Below are 13,218 nucleotides of genomic sequence, written 5' to 3'. Positions count from 1 at the left end.
ATGGAACCAAATGGATTTGGTTCCTAACTAATTTATCTATAGTTTAGCTGGGGACCTCCTGGAACTCCCTCGTGGACCCCTGGACCCCACTTTGAGAACCAATGATCTACAAGAAATCCCAGTTCTGCCACTTTGCTCATGTCAAAACAGCAAACTTCCACAGTACCTTTGGACCTTGAGGAATAATAATTCTTACATTTTGTATTTATAACATGTTGGTGTCCGTTTACACCCGATGCTGTCATACATCTCTCATCCTTATGCTGATTGATGGCCTACTCCCTCCCCCATCCATAAATAATCTAAAAGTATTGATTGAATATCAAACGTTGTTAGTACTTGTTACTGATACTACTAAAGCTAGAAGTATTACTTCGAGTGTAAAGCTATTTGAGCCATTATGTTACTTGATGATGTCACTGAAGTGAAGGGCATGGTCACACCTGTCAGCTCTGGACCAGATCTAGGTCACACTAGCCTAGTACAGCTAAACAATCCAACCATGTTAAAACAACTGCTGCATTAGTATATATTCATGGCTTGCATTTGTTGTCCTACACCGGCCATATTGAGGAGTGAGGACCAACACAGGTGTTCTGATTTGCGTAGAACATTAGTTCTGTGCCAATCAGACAAATAGAAACACCTGTGTTGGTCCTCAACATGGCCGTTTAGGACTTGCCCAATCTGGGAACCCATCGTCAAAGAAGAAAGGGCGACACGGACTTGCCTGGCTCCAGCCAATAGACCCGCCCACTCTAGGCCACACCCAAATTGCCTAGGTATTTAACCACTCTGTAATCAGCCTCAGGTGTTACCAGTGGCAGAGGCAAACAGTTTGTGACTGTGTTCAGGAGCTGTGGTCTGTATAGCGTCATTGACTGTTCATTTATTTTGATATTTATATGTCAAGTATAGGATATGTATAGGCTAATACATATTGTAATTTATGCACTCAATAGAACGTTTGGACTTCTGCTATGTGAATACACGTCATTTGTCACATTCCTAAGACAAATGTGATTATAGTAAATTTACTCCCATTTATGCTGGATGGGGACCCAAGTGCATTTTGGTCCCCATCGACATATGCGACAAAAAAAATCTAACATTGATTTTTAAGTCTCCATGGTGTGAGTAGTCAATAGAAAAAAAGTAATTTGGGGGGTGAACTACTCCTTTAAGGACAGGTTGGTTTTATTATAGATAGAAACGCACGCACTATAATTCAACTGGTTGTAGTGTATGATCTTTTAAAACTAAATTCGATGTGCCTTTAGTTTATTTTTAATTTGAGCACCTAGATAGATACTCTTGGTAAACATTGTTACTTTCCACCACTGCAGATGAGTGACTCGATGGCAGATGAGGTGCAGCGGCTGAGAAGCCAGCTGAAGGACCAGGCTGAGCAGCTGCAGACGGCCGCCCGGGCAGGCCTGGACCTCCTCGAGAACCAGACGGCACTAGAGACTCGACTGGAGGAACAGAGAGTAGAGATGACAAATGCTATGGAGGTATGATGAGTGACACTCACTGACCAATAAACTAATGAATGCTTTCAAAGTTGTCTGCGTAATGCCTAATGTAGATGCATAGGAGCCGGAGGGGTCAGAAGGGTCTGAAAGTGAGAGCACATGCACAAAACGCACCAAACAAACCTCTGAGAAATCAAAAGCATGGTGGCATGTGTGAATATTCATATGCACATATGCCATTTTGTTCTACTTCCGGGTGTCTTTCAACTTCCTTCACAGGTGTTACCGATGATACTAATGAAGGGTCTGTTCCATTCTGGTCAAACTGAGTCAGGGTGCTGATATTGTGCATGTTGGCTCTGCTACACCAGTGGGTCTCAAAGTGTCCTTGAGTGTATGTCCCCATACAGGTGTGTAACTCTGAGAGTGTACAAATGGAAGCAAATGGACTCGCAACTTGCCGCAAGGGTCCATTTAATTCCATTTTTTGATTCCATTTGTACAGAGTTATGGGGGTCCTTGAAATTAAAGAACCACTGTACAATAAATCAAACAGAGCCTTAATTAGTATCATCAGTAACACCTGTGAAGGAAGTCGAAAGACACCCGGAAGTAGAACAAAATGGCGTATGTGCATAGAGCCTAGTAGAACAGCCTCACACATGAGTCTTTTTCTTTTTACGTCGGCCCCTCTCAGATCTCGAAACCAATTTCAGGGGTCTATTAGGGTTTGGGTCCCTCATTTTGAACCCGTGAAGAGCTTTACAAGTATGTGTGTAATAGCCTATATAATCTACTGTGCTGTTTATTGAAATGCAATCTAATGTTTGATAGTAGTTCAAACTATGAAGATAGGTTGAAAAGTGGTGAAGTCCTCCTTTAAGCTTGAATGTCCCCTAAATAGAAAGTTACTTTAATATTTACAATCTGGTCTGTAAATGTATCCAGAGCTACTTGGAGTGTGCTTAAGCTATAGTTAGTTAGTTCAATTCCGATGGGTCATTGTCCATTTCTTCGGAGCTACACCAAAGCTTGCAGTGAATGTAATGACGTCACCACCACGTATGTCCCCAGACCTTTTCTCTCCTGCCGGTGCTCCTGAGTCCTGTGTAGATGTAGTTGTAGAATACAATCAAGAGCACAAATTACTAACTTTCAACCTATGATTCCTAAACAATCGATCAAAGTAAATATCCAGTTTTTGTTTCATTTATATCTGCCATTTTCACTAGTTTTAAAATATGGCCCAAGTGGGTAATTCATATAGTGCTTTTGTAAGTTCCTGTTTCGGGGAGACGCCAAATGTCACTTTTGGGTTTTTGAGCTGAATACGTTTGCTCTACCTCTATTTCTCTTGGATTACAGATATTGTAATCTTGTGTCTTTTAGGCTTTGGAGCAGGAGAAATATTCTCTGAAGCGGGAGGTGGATTTGAAAATCCAGATGCTGGAGTCCTTGCGTACAGACTATGACTTCATGAAAAGCCAACAGAGACAACAGCTGCAACAGCAAGAAGAACAACTGGAGAGGAACCATAGCATTGTGCTAGCTGAACTCAAGGAAAAGGTACTAGTGGGGGCAACAGTTAATCAAACGAATCGATTAAGTTGAATATAAAAAGCTATTGATCAGTTAATAAAATAATCCTAGTTTGGGGATGTCGGTTTGTTCATTCAGATGTAGAAGTGCGGTCAGTTACTTGAATCATTGTGTCTGGTCGGCTCATTCAGGTGGAGAGGATGCGGTCAGACTTGGAAGAATCACAGCTGAATGAGAAACAGTTAAGACATAAGCTGGAAGTCCAGACTGCGACTCTGAGCAACAAGATGGAGGAATTGCGAGCAATGAACGAACGCGCCCAGGACACCATGTCCTCTGAAATGTTGGAACTGCAGACCAAGAGCATGGAGCTGGAGGAAGCTAAGGTAAGAAACTCTAGAGTGTAGAATATTTTTTAGGATTATTTTAATTTAACCACTTGAACCCTTTGTTTGACTAGGGGGTCTGTACTTGGACCATTCCTTTTTCCCTGTACACTAAATCTCTTCACTAAAAATAGGCAATCAGCAGTGATGCATTTCATGCATCAAATATTCGTTTTTAGCGCAATTCAGACCATATTTATTAGGACAAGTCCTGGACTGGTATGTCGTCTTTTCCACCTACTTTGTCTACTGACTGTGATGAACAATATTTGTGCTTGTGTCATACCCGGTGAGAAAGCACCTTTTGCGACCTTGGTTTCGATTCAAATATTCAATGGAACATGTCTTTTGTCATTCAACATTATACTATGATAAATTAATATTTACCGCGTCTGCATTTCCTCAAGTAATTTAATAGTTTCTTGTCTTCGTCCTAGATGGAGCTGGAGCAATCCTTACAGGAGACCCAGTACAGAGAGCAGCAGTTGCTACTGACCAATGGCAATCTGCAGCGTCAGCTCCAGCGAATTACAGATGACAAAGAGGAGAGGGAGAAAGAGGCAGTATCCTGGTTCAATGCTCTAGAGGTGAACATAATGACAACTTCACCACCATTGTTTTTTTTTTTTTTTTTTTTTAAGTGGGATCTGGGGACCTATGGGGGTCCTAGAGGGGGATTTCAGGAAGTCCCTGGCTTCAAAATCAGTTTCTACACTGTCTCTTGTTAATACTTGGGATATTCGCAAACCTCCTTGTTGTCCCCACGACCAATAAACATACCTGGGGCGACAGAACTTTTGCTTTTGCTGCCCTAACCTTGGAATGCACTCCCCAAAACCCTCAGAGACGCCCCCACCATCCAAACCTTCAAAACCGGTCTCAAAACCCACCTCTTTCATATTCCCCAGCCTATCTACCTTATGTTTAATTGTTTTTATTAGTCTTAGAGTTTTTTATTCTTTAATAAAGTTGTTTATTTTGTTCTTTTTTGCAAAGATGTAAAGCGTCTTTGGGTACTCAGAAAAGCGCTATATAAATTTGAGATTATTATTATTATTCAAATGGCCAATCTACAAGCCCTCAATGCAATGTGACGTGTGTTTTGAGCTTGTAGGTCATTCCTTTCCTGGCACAACATTTTTACAGTAAGGTGTCTGTAGCTCTCACTTTGGGTATGTTTAGTAGGAATGGAATGTTTGAAGAATAAATTCCCTTTATATGGCACACTTTTAACAAGAATACTTCACATTTGGAAATCCAAGAGCCAAGTGTAAAAATGGCATGTAAGGGCAAGGGCGAACTTGGTTTCTATGATTGAGGAAAAGTGTCGAGTCATCCCTGTCTTGCATTCTTGTAGAAATCCCGTGAGGCCAACCAGGACCTACAGATTCAGCTGGAACAGCTTCAACAACAGGCCCAAGACCCCAACAGCAAGGGAAACTCCCTCTTCGCTGAGGTAAAATATATCTTTGTCTATCTGGCAGGGGGAGGGAGGGGGATCCATGTCCCCCTCTGGTCATTAATTATTTTCTCTATTGTCGTATGACAAAGGATATAGGATTTAAGTTAAGAAAAGAACAAAAAGAAAGGAGATGAGTCTATTGGTGATCTAAGAAGAAAATGTGAATTTCACCATCTTGGTCTCCCAAAAGACAAAGATGTTCAAGAAGACTTGAAATACAAAACAAGTTAATATCTATGTAACAGGATCTTACAAAAATAATATGCATTGTGTCACTTAGTGAAGAAGTCTAGACACATTATTCTGTAAAATATGAATACTGTCATTCAGTCTTATAAAGTATACAGTAGGTGCAAACGCATATTATAGGTACAAAAGCATATTAAAAGGTAGGGTAAGTGATTTCATTTAATTCAAATAACTAAATGTGTTGTTTAGTTATTTATGGACAAAAGGAGTGTTTGGTCCATATTTGGACTTCAGCCTTATCCCCTGCGAGGAGCAAAAAGCAGTTTCAGTTGCTCCACCAAAACTGTTGGGTGATCAGGATAGAGCGGGGCCTTCCTCCAATAATGGTGGGCCTTATGCCCACCACTGCCGGCCCCCACTTGATCATGACTGGAGGAAGGCCCCTGCCTGTCTCCTACATGGAAACTGATGTGAAATCACTTACCTTACCTTTATCTCAAATCCTACCAAAAAAAATGCATTTTAAGCTGATGACCAATATGTTAAACTTGCATGCTAATGTATATATTTTTCCATCCTAGTTGGAGGACAAGCGTGCTGACATGGAGAGAAAGCTGATTACTATGAAGGTCCAGTACCAGTCGCTACTGAAACAACATGCCTTCAGCAAGCAACAGCTTCACCGCATGAAGGTAACGCGCGCACACTCTGTACTGATGAACTAGCTTTAGGACACAATCACATATTACACACAGATACTACTACCACCAGAAAGACGCATAATGTCTAGTCCTGTTAGATATGGGCTTAATATTGTCATCAGGGATCTCTATATAAGGGCATAAAAGAGATACTGTTGGTGTGGTATGTCAGAGTGTCAAACCGAGCGTGACACATTAAATAAATGTGTAGGTCCATCTCATTAGTGTATGTATCATTTGTGTTTCATATGAGTGTATGTATCATGTGTGTTAGGTCCATCATATGAGTGTATGTATCATGTGTGTTAGGTCCATAAGATCCATCATATGAGTGTATGTATCATGTGTGTTAGGTCCATCATATGAGTGTATCATGTGTGTTAGGTCCAGCATATGAGTGTACGTATGTATCATGTGTGTTGTGTGCATCGTGTGTTAGGTCCAGGTGGCCACTCTGATGCAGCTCCATGGCTCCCGGGCTGATCCGGCCCAGCTGGAGAGGCTCCAGTCCATGTTGTCCGACCAAAACGCAGAGATCCAGAGCCTCATGAGCAAACTCCAAAAACTGGAGAAAGTGGAGGTGAAATAATAAATCCCTTATTTTGAATCTTTCTATGTCTTGCACTTACTTTAGGGAAGGGAACGTCAGTTCTTGGGGTTACGATCTGATTACATCGTACAGTCATCGTTGTCATCTGGTCTTTAGGAACCAAGTGAAACCTAACCTAACAGCTCAAACCAAAAATTATACAATTCCAGAGAGGGTCGCTTGTAAAGAAATCTTGGCTTTGACTTAGATTAGGTATAGCTTTATAGATGCCTTTTCAGACAATGTCACACTGATAAGAACCAGTATGCGCGTGCCGTGCATAACAGCTCATAGATGTAAATGGGAAAGTGGTCACAGCACTCGTGTGTAAAAGTGCATTCCATCAAACTTTCAGATGCTGTTTTCCTCCCAGCATGGAGGAAGGTGGCTTAGGATGTTTTAATGTGATGTGATCGCCCCCTAACCCTAACCCTAACCCTTGAAATAAATACTGCTTAGTTTTTGTTTGTAGACATACTAAAGAAAGAACACCTCCTTTTTGGGAGATTCAGGGGACCAATCCATTCCTGACCCTATGTTTTGGAAAGTTGCTACAAGAGAATCATTATTGGAAGTTGCATACTTTTGTGTTTGTTTTGCAGATAATGTTGAAGTCGCAGCCAGTGTGTCCTACTCCAGCAGACAGTGGAAACGGTCAAGATGAAACATACTACACTGACCTGCTCCTAATGAAGCTAAACAACTCGACGTGAGTTTGACTATTTAAATGTACTTGGTCTGTCAGTTGCTCGGTTTGTCAGTAATGTACTTATTATGCAATAATTAAAATCATTTAAAATAAGGAGTGAATATTCTAAAGTGTGAAATAACACTGGCCACTTTTATGACTTTGATGCCCTGTAAAGAATTATAAAGGTAAAAAACACGCGTGAACATTGTTCAGTGTTAGAACGTACACTTTTTTTGTCCATCTCCAGTAAGGATGCAGAACGTAAGGGGGATGAACTGTCTCGTCAGAGAATGAAGGCTCTGTCAGAGAGCCAGAGAGCTCTGGAGCTGGAAAGGAAACTCTTCACAGCTGAACGACTGCTCAAACAGGTCAAAGCTCTTATGCCACATGGATTCATTAAGTCAATATATAATAGTATATAACACGTCATTATACTGTATGAAAAGATTATTTCACTTGAATCATGCAACGGTGAACAAGCAAAGTAAATAAAAATACACAACTCTAAACTGCACTTTTATATAATCACTTAGTTTAACCATGCCGGGTTTTTGTAATTCATGCAGTAACCTTTGCAGCATTCCTTCATCCTTTACAGGCTCAGAGTGACAAGCTCAAACTGCAGCTGCGAGTTGAGGAACTCCAGCATAAATATGAACCCAACGGTATGTACACGTACTGTACTTACTCCCAACCATTACTTTCTTTCAAATCGTCACTGCTGGGGGGAAAACCCTTGTACGTCCAAATCTGTTTTTTGAGTAAATGGAAGTTTATTGTTTAGTCACAAGCTCTTTTTAATACTTTCCATTAGTTCAGTATTTATAAAATCCACAGACATAAAGTTTATTTTTATCTTTATTTTTTTTATATATAAATGGCTAAAAAAGGCAGATCTACAGTGACGTCAATACGTGCGCGTCACGCGTCTCTGACGCATTCACGTTGCCTAAAGACGCATTCACGTCAGTGTCCTTGGGTCCCATGGACGCATCCACGTTAAAATAATTTACCACGTCGCGAAAAAAATATATTTTAAAAAGTCCAGACGCCACCATTGTTCATGGGTGAAGGCATGCTACTTAATGCTATGTTAACACAAATGAAATCCGCGTAGAAGGTCTTAAAACAGACGATAGAACTAACGACAGTGCGTTCTATCGTCCACCGATGCCATTTTGGGCGACCGTAGATGGTCACAGAATTCAATGGGTGCCTGAGTTTTAGCGTAGCACCGGGCCGCTCTCTGACCATAGTGGCACAGCATGTTTGGTGATACACCGAAAAGGGTTCCCCCACAGAACGTGTGCAAGGCACAGCGCTGAAATATGACGTCTCTACACTGCAGCGACACAACAAGCAAGCAACACTTTATGCAGCTGCACCCATCAGAACTTGCATCAAAGCCCTGATAATATTTATAATAAATAATTGCTCTTCCTTGCGTTAGCATGGAGTCTGTTCTTTAGAGACTAGAAGCGGAGTTTTACAGAGTCCATGGAACGTAGTGGGGGCGCTCAGGCTAGCGCACCCCAGGCTAGTGTAGCTAAGGCTAGTGTTAGTGTATTAAATGTGGAGCAGTGTCTGCCTCGCTCTCTCCCCGACCGCGTCCACGGTGGTGTCGCATTAACGTGTATTTTGCGATCATCGCACACGACGGCGACGCTGCCATTAACAAGCGAGCTTTTCGTGTCAAGCATGCATGCAGAGGCAGGAGGTAAACAAAAGCATCCAGTCCATAGAGTTGATACAGTCAGGCAAGTCAACGCGCATTTGCGCACTGCTATGACGCTCGCATCAGCCCGTTCCAGCAGTGTTTCTCAATCAGTAGTCCGCGGACCTGACTAGCGCCGCATGCATGTTAATGCACAACACAGGCATGCACTCGTCTCCGACACACACACACACACACACACACACACACACACACACACACACACACACACACACACACACACACACACACACGGTCCTCTCACATATGGAAAACATTAACGCTTATAACGTTTTGAACGATTAAAACCTTTTTTGGGGGAAAAACTTTTGAAAAATAAAGAAAATATATGTTTTTATTTTTCGATAAAATAATCTTACAATTCCAAATTGTAAGATTTGGAATTGTGGTTAATTTCTTTCATACACATTTCTACGTAACATGAACATAACCATATAATAACCAATTCAAGTTAAATGCTGCACTTTGTCAAAAATGACATGACGCGTTGAATTTTTGTGGGACCCATAAAATATCCCTGGGACTCATCCGAAAGACCCCTCTTGGGTCCCGGGACTCATTACATTAAAAACCTATTAACATCACTGGATCTATAACCTCACGATGCGTTTTGAGCTTGCAGATTGGCCTTTTCCCTGCTACTTTTGCACAACTCTTGTATGTGTGGCATTCATTTACAAGAAAGAAAAAAAGTTGAAATATGGAGATATTAGGTTTCTTTATGCCAGCAACTAAATGAACCAGCAATAGGACCATAACATGATTTTTGATCTGCAGAGGTGAACAAGCACGCCATCCAGCGGAGAAGGAAGGAAAAGCTTCCTGTCGACATCGTCCCTCCTTCAGCCGTTGAGGTGGAACTTTTAACCGCACCTGTATGCAATATATTTATTATATTTGATTAGTATCCATTATGCTGCTGCTATTTTTCAGTTGCTATTTCAACCGTGTGTATATATCTGCTGCTATAGAAGATGGAGGTTGCTGCTGCTTGTGAGTTGGAGACCAACAAACCAGTTGAAACCAAGCCCAAAGCCCAGCTCGTCACTGATACAGATGTCCTCAAACAAGGTCTCTACAGTTTGTCTCTTTTCCACATTATGCTACTATACGGCTCTGTTTCAAATAAGGTTTTCAGAACCTAACTTGGGCCTAGCTCAGGAGAGTTGACTCATGCTTTGTATTTAGTCAAGTCAGTGGTTTGGATGACTGAATTGGATGATTGAAGTTTATCAGTAACAAAGAATGGACAAGAAATTGATCTACCAAACAAATTAACATTTTGTTAAATGTTTTAGTTCCAGATTCGGAGCAACCGCCTGCCAAGTGCGTGAGAATCTCTGAAGAGCCTCCAGTCACAATTCCCAACTTCCCTAGGTCAGTACACAAGCATCATAGACAGTTTCTGCTGTCTCATTGGCTATTATGAAAAGTACACAAGGAGGCGCTCAGGAAATCAGTCCATACACTACAATAATATATTTTCTTGTCTTTACCCAAGCTCTCCTCAGAATGACGTGAAAAAGGAAAAAGAGGAGATGGAGACACAAGAAAACACAAACTGCCAGGATAATGCCACCCGCCAGGAGAAGACAACCTGGGCAGATGAGAGGAGGAGGAAGCAGCACACGGTGGAGGTTATCCATGTCGGCTCTAAGGAGACCATGGAAGACCAGTGTGCTCAGCAGTAGTTTTGAAATGTTTATTGTTTTTAAATATGTATAGCCCTGCTGTTTTTAAATAAAGGCTTTTTAAAGTAAGTCCTTGCTCGTCGGAGTGTACTAGAGGTTTTGCCTGTTGATGGGATTTGTCTATGATTTTGTTTTGACTTTGTGAGCACCTTTTGTCATCTGGACTGAAGTCTTTGCCTTTTGAACTCTCGAGCACTCTGCAGTCTGCTCGCCTTTGTTCTTTGGTACTGTATGTCCTTTGGACCAAAACCATTACAGATACTTGTTTATACCTTTTATATATATTTATAAAACCCACAAACAATAAAATCCTTACTTTTCAAATTGATTCACTGTTTTGCTGTTGAAATTGATCTCAAATAGTTTTGACCGATTCACTGGCCCATCTATTCAGAATCTAGATTTAGAAATATCTGCTTGCTCTTTGGGAGTGTGCTTAGTCGTTCATCAGAGATCCCTAATCTAGCTTGGTCGTAACCCATTCATTGAATCCTTAAACACCAGCAGCCCTGTTCTGTGGCAAACGATTGACAAAAATAGTTGATCTACAATTATTTTTCAATATTCCCTGGGTTTCAAATGGATTTATTCTCTGAGATGCAGGGGCAATTAGGTCTGCTTTTCTAGGCATGTTGGAGAGGCATACGTATGCAATATATACATAATTATAAACCCAGGATTTTCACACTCAAGGGCAGTTTAAGGCAGCAATAACATGATGTAGAAATACTCTGGAAGTAAAACTCCTGTTAATTATTTTTTTAACACTTCCTCATCACAACATCAACCTTGGCTGACTTGCCTATTTCATGATGCGGCCTGACTACTGGCAAATTACACCTAACGTAGTTTCTGAGAATAACCGTGCTTCTTTAGCTATGATGTGGTCCAAAATCTGTTTCTTTAAATCATTTAATTTCTGCTTGCACGACACGTCCACTGGGACCCGCCTCCCTAATCTAGACCGAGTGGCAAAACATTGAGCAGCATGGAGCATTGGAGTTTGGAAGTGCAAATCAGTCAACGGCCCTGCATACCACCTGTTTCTAATTTGCTCATAATGCAGGCCGGAGCCAGCAGGAAGTTGTGTTGTAGCTTCCAAACTCTGACACTGGGAAAAATAAAAACCTGCACAGAATGTCTTGACAGAAAGTAGTTCATAACATGCCTATGGTGGATTTTTATGAAACAAAAACTTTGCAGATAGAAAGAGGATAATTCAAGCTTTTAGTACAGCCGCAATGTTGGTGAGTTAACTTTGTTTAATACAATCAGATAGGACTTTTCTGTTTTGGATGTATGGGCTGTCAATGGCAGAAATTAGTGTTTTTCTTTTTTCTTTTTACTCAGTAGGCGTGTTCCCACATAACTTCCAGCAAAGTGATGTCACGCGCGTGCCCTCTATTTAAAAGACTCCTTTGTCAAATAGACATGTTGATTAAAGGACACAATCGATGCATGCATAGGGGTAGTGTGGCCGAGTGGTCTAAGGCGCTGGATTTAGGCTCCAGTCTCTCTGGAGGCGTGGGTTCAAATCCCACCACTGCCATCAACTTCTTTAATGTCAGTGGAAAAGGGTCTTAAAATCAGATTGGCGTAGGGGAAGCATAACCCAGAAGTCAATGGGTTGAAACCATCTTCTGCTGTTTGTGTTATCCTAAAATTAAATGTAGATATTGATGATCTATGTACTATTCATGTATTTGTTTATACAGAGTTTAGGTAAGTTTACTGGTCTGAGATGAGCTAGGACAAGGATAATTTATACCCCAATGTGATAATTGGCAGTTGCCATATATGGAGAAGATATGTCCCGGGTCCCAATTTATATTTTATTTTGGAGAAACTGACCACTACCATTTGTATGTTATGTGATATGAGGACAATGGAATGAAAGATTATCATTAACATTGGTAACTTGATGAAGCGTAAATGCAATTCCAAAAGGTATTATAGTATAGTTATAGTTAAAGGTTAGTTCAAAAATCCAACTACCGTGCTGTGGATTGTTTGTTTATAGACATCTGGCTCCCTCTAGTGTTCATAGTGTCATGGCCTGGCTGGCTAGTTTAAAATATATAACCATCCCGTTGGCAATCGAGACCGAAAGCAGAGTGGCGCAGCGGAAGCGTGCTGGGCCCATAACCCAGAGGTCGATGGATCGAAACCATCCTCTGCTAATTTTATTTTCCCACAGTTAATTCCTGAATTTAACACTTCCTCGTCACAACATTAACCTCTCTTGGCAATAAGTTGGCATCTTATCGCTTTCGTCGCCTCGGTACCATTCGCGTGATGCAGCCAGACTGCTGTCGTATTAATTCCACCTGGTAATTTCTGCTTTACTTAGCTGTAATGTGGTCCACAATCTGTCAATTTAAATATTAATATTTTGGTGGGTCGACTGTGGTTCCCCAACTTTCTTTTGTAATTCCCCAATGGTATATCAGGCCACAGACCCACATAACAGACCTGTAAGGGTCCATTCATTCGTAATTAAAAAAATAAAATACAAATGAAACTATCAATTTTCCTGTGGACACCGACGTCGAACCCTAAGGAAGGACCCCTGGTCCTGTCCCTGTCCTGGGGGTCCGCACGCGGTCCGCACAGGTGCAGGTGACATGCGGGTGAAACGTGATCAATAAATATGCCGGCTACTGCGCAGGCGCGTTGGTGCTGATCGATTTGGTTGTGGCGATGTTTGCAGGCAGCGAAACGTTTGTGCACGCGTGTGCACGCAGCATGATGTAATACCAT

At 41.4% G+C, this 13,218-nt stretch overlaps 1 protein-coding gene across 1 annotated transcript; it reads left to right on the top strand.

Annotated features, from left to right (window-relative positions):
• Positions 1-1,358: 1,358 nt before the first annotated feature.
• Positions 1,359-10,458, top strand: spdl1 (spindle apparatus coiled-coil protein 1; the record flags this gene model as incomplete). Its single annotated transcript, XM_080746666.1, has 14 exons — positions 1,359-1,514; positions 2,865-3,041; positions 3,206-3,400; positions 3,838-3,987; positions 4,758-4,856; positions 5,633-5,743; positions 6,192-6,332; positions 6,944-7,050; positions 7,280-7,400; positions 7,631-7,697; positions 9,545-9,621; positions 9,739-9,838; positions 10,066-10,144; positions 10,269-10,458. The coding sequence occupies 14 exons, from the start codon at positions 1,359-1,361 to the stop codon at positions 10,456-10,458; spliced, it is 1,770 nt and encodes a 589-aa protein (XP_080602792.1).
• Positions 10,459-13,218: the final 2,760 nt, after the last annotated feature.

The sequence above is a fragment of the Nannobrachium achirus genome (genome assembly GCF_963921795.1).
Source record: "Nannobrachium achirus genome assembly, chromosome: 17".
In the NCBI taxonomy this organism is placed as follows: Eukaryota; Metazoa; Chordata; class Actinopteri; order Myctophiformes; family Myctophidae; genus Nannobrachium; species Nannobrachium achirus.
The sequence above is the reverse complement of the archived record's forward strand: the minus strand, read 5'-3'. Positions and strand labels throughout refer to the sequence as shown.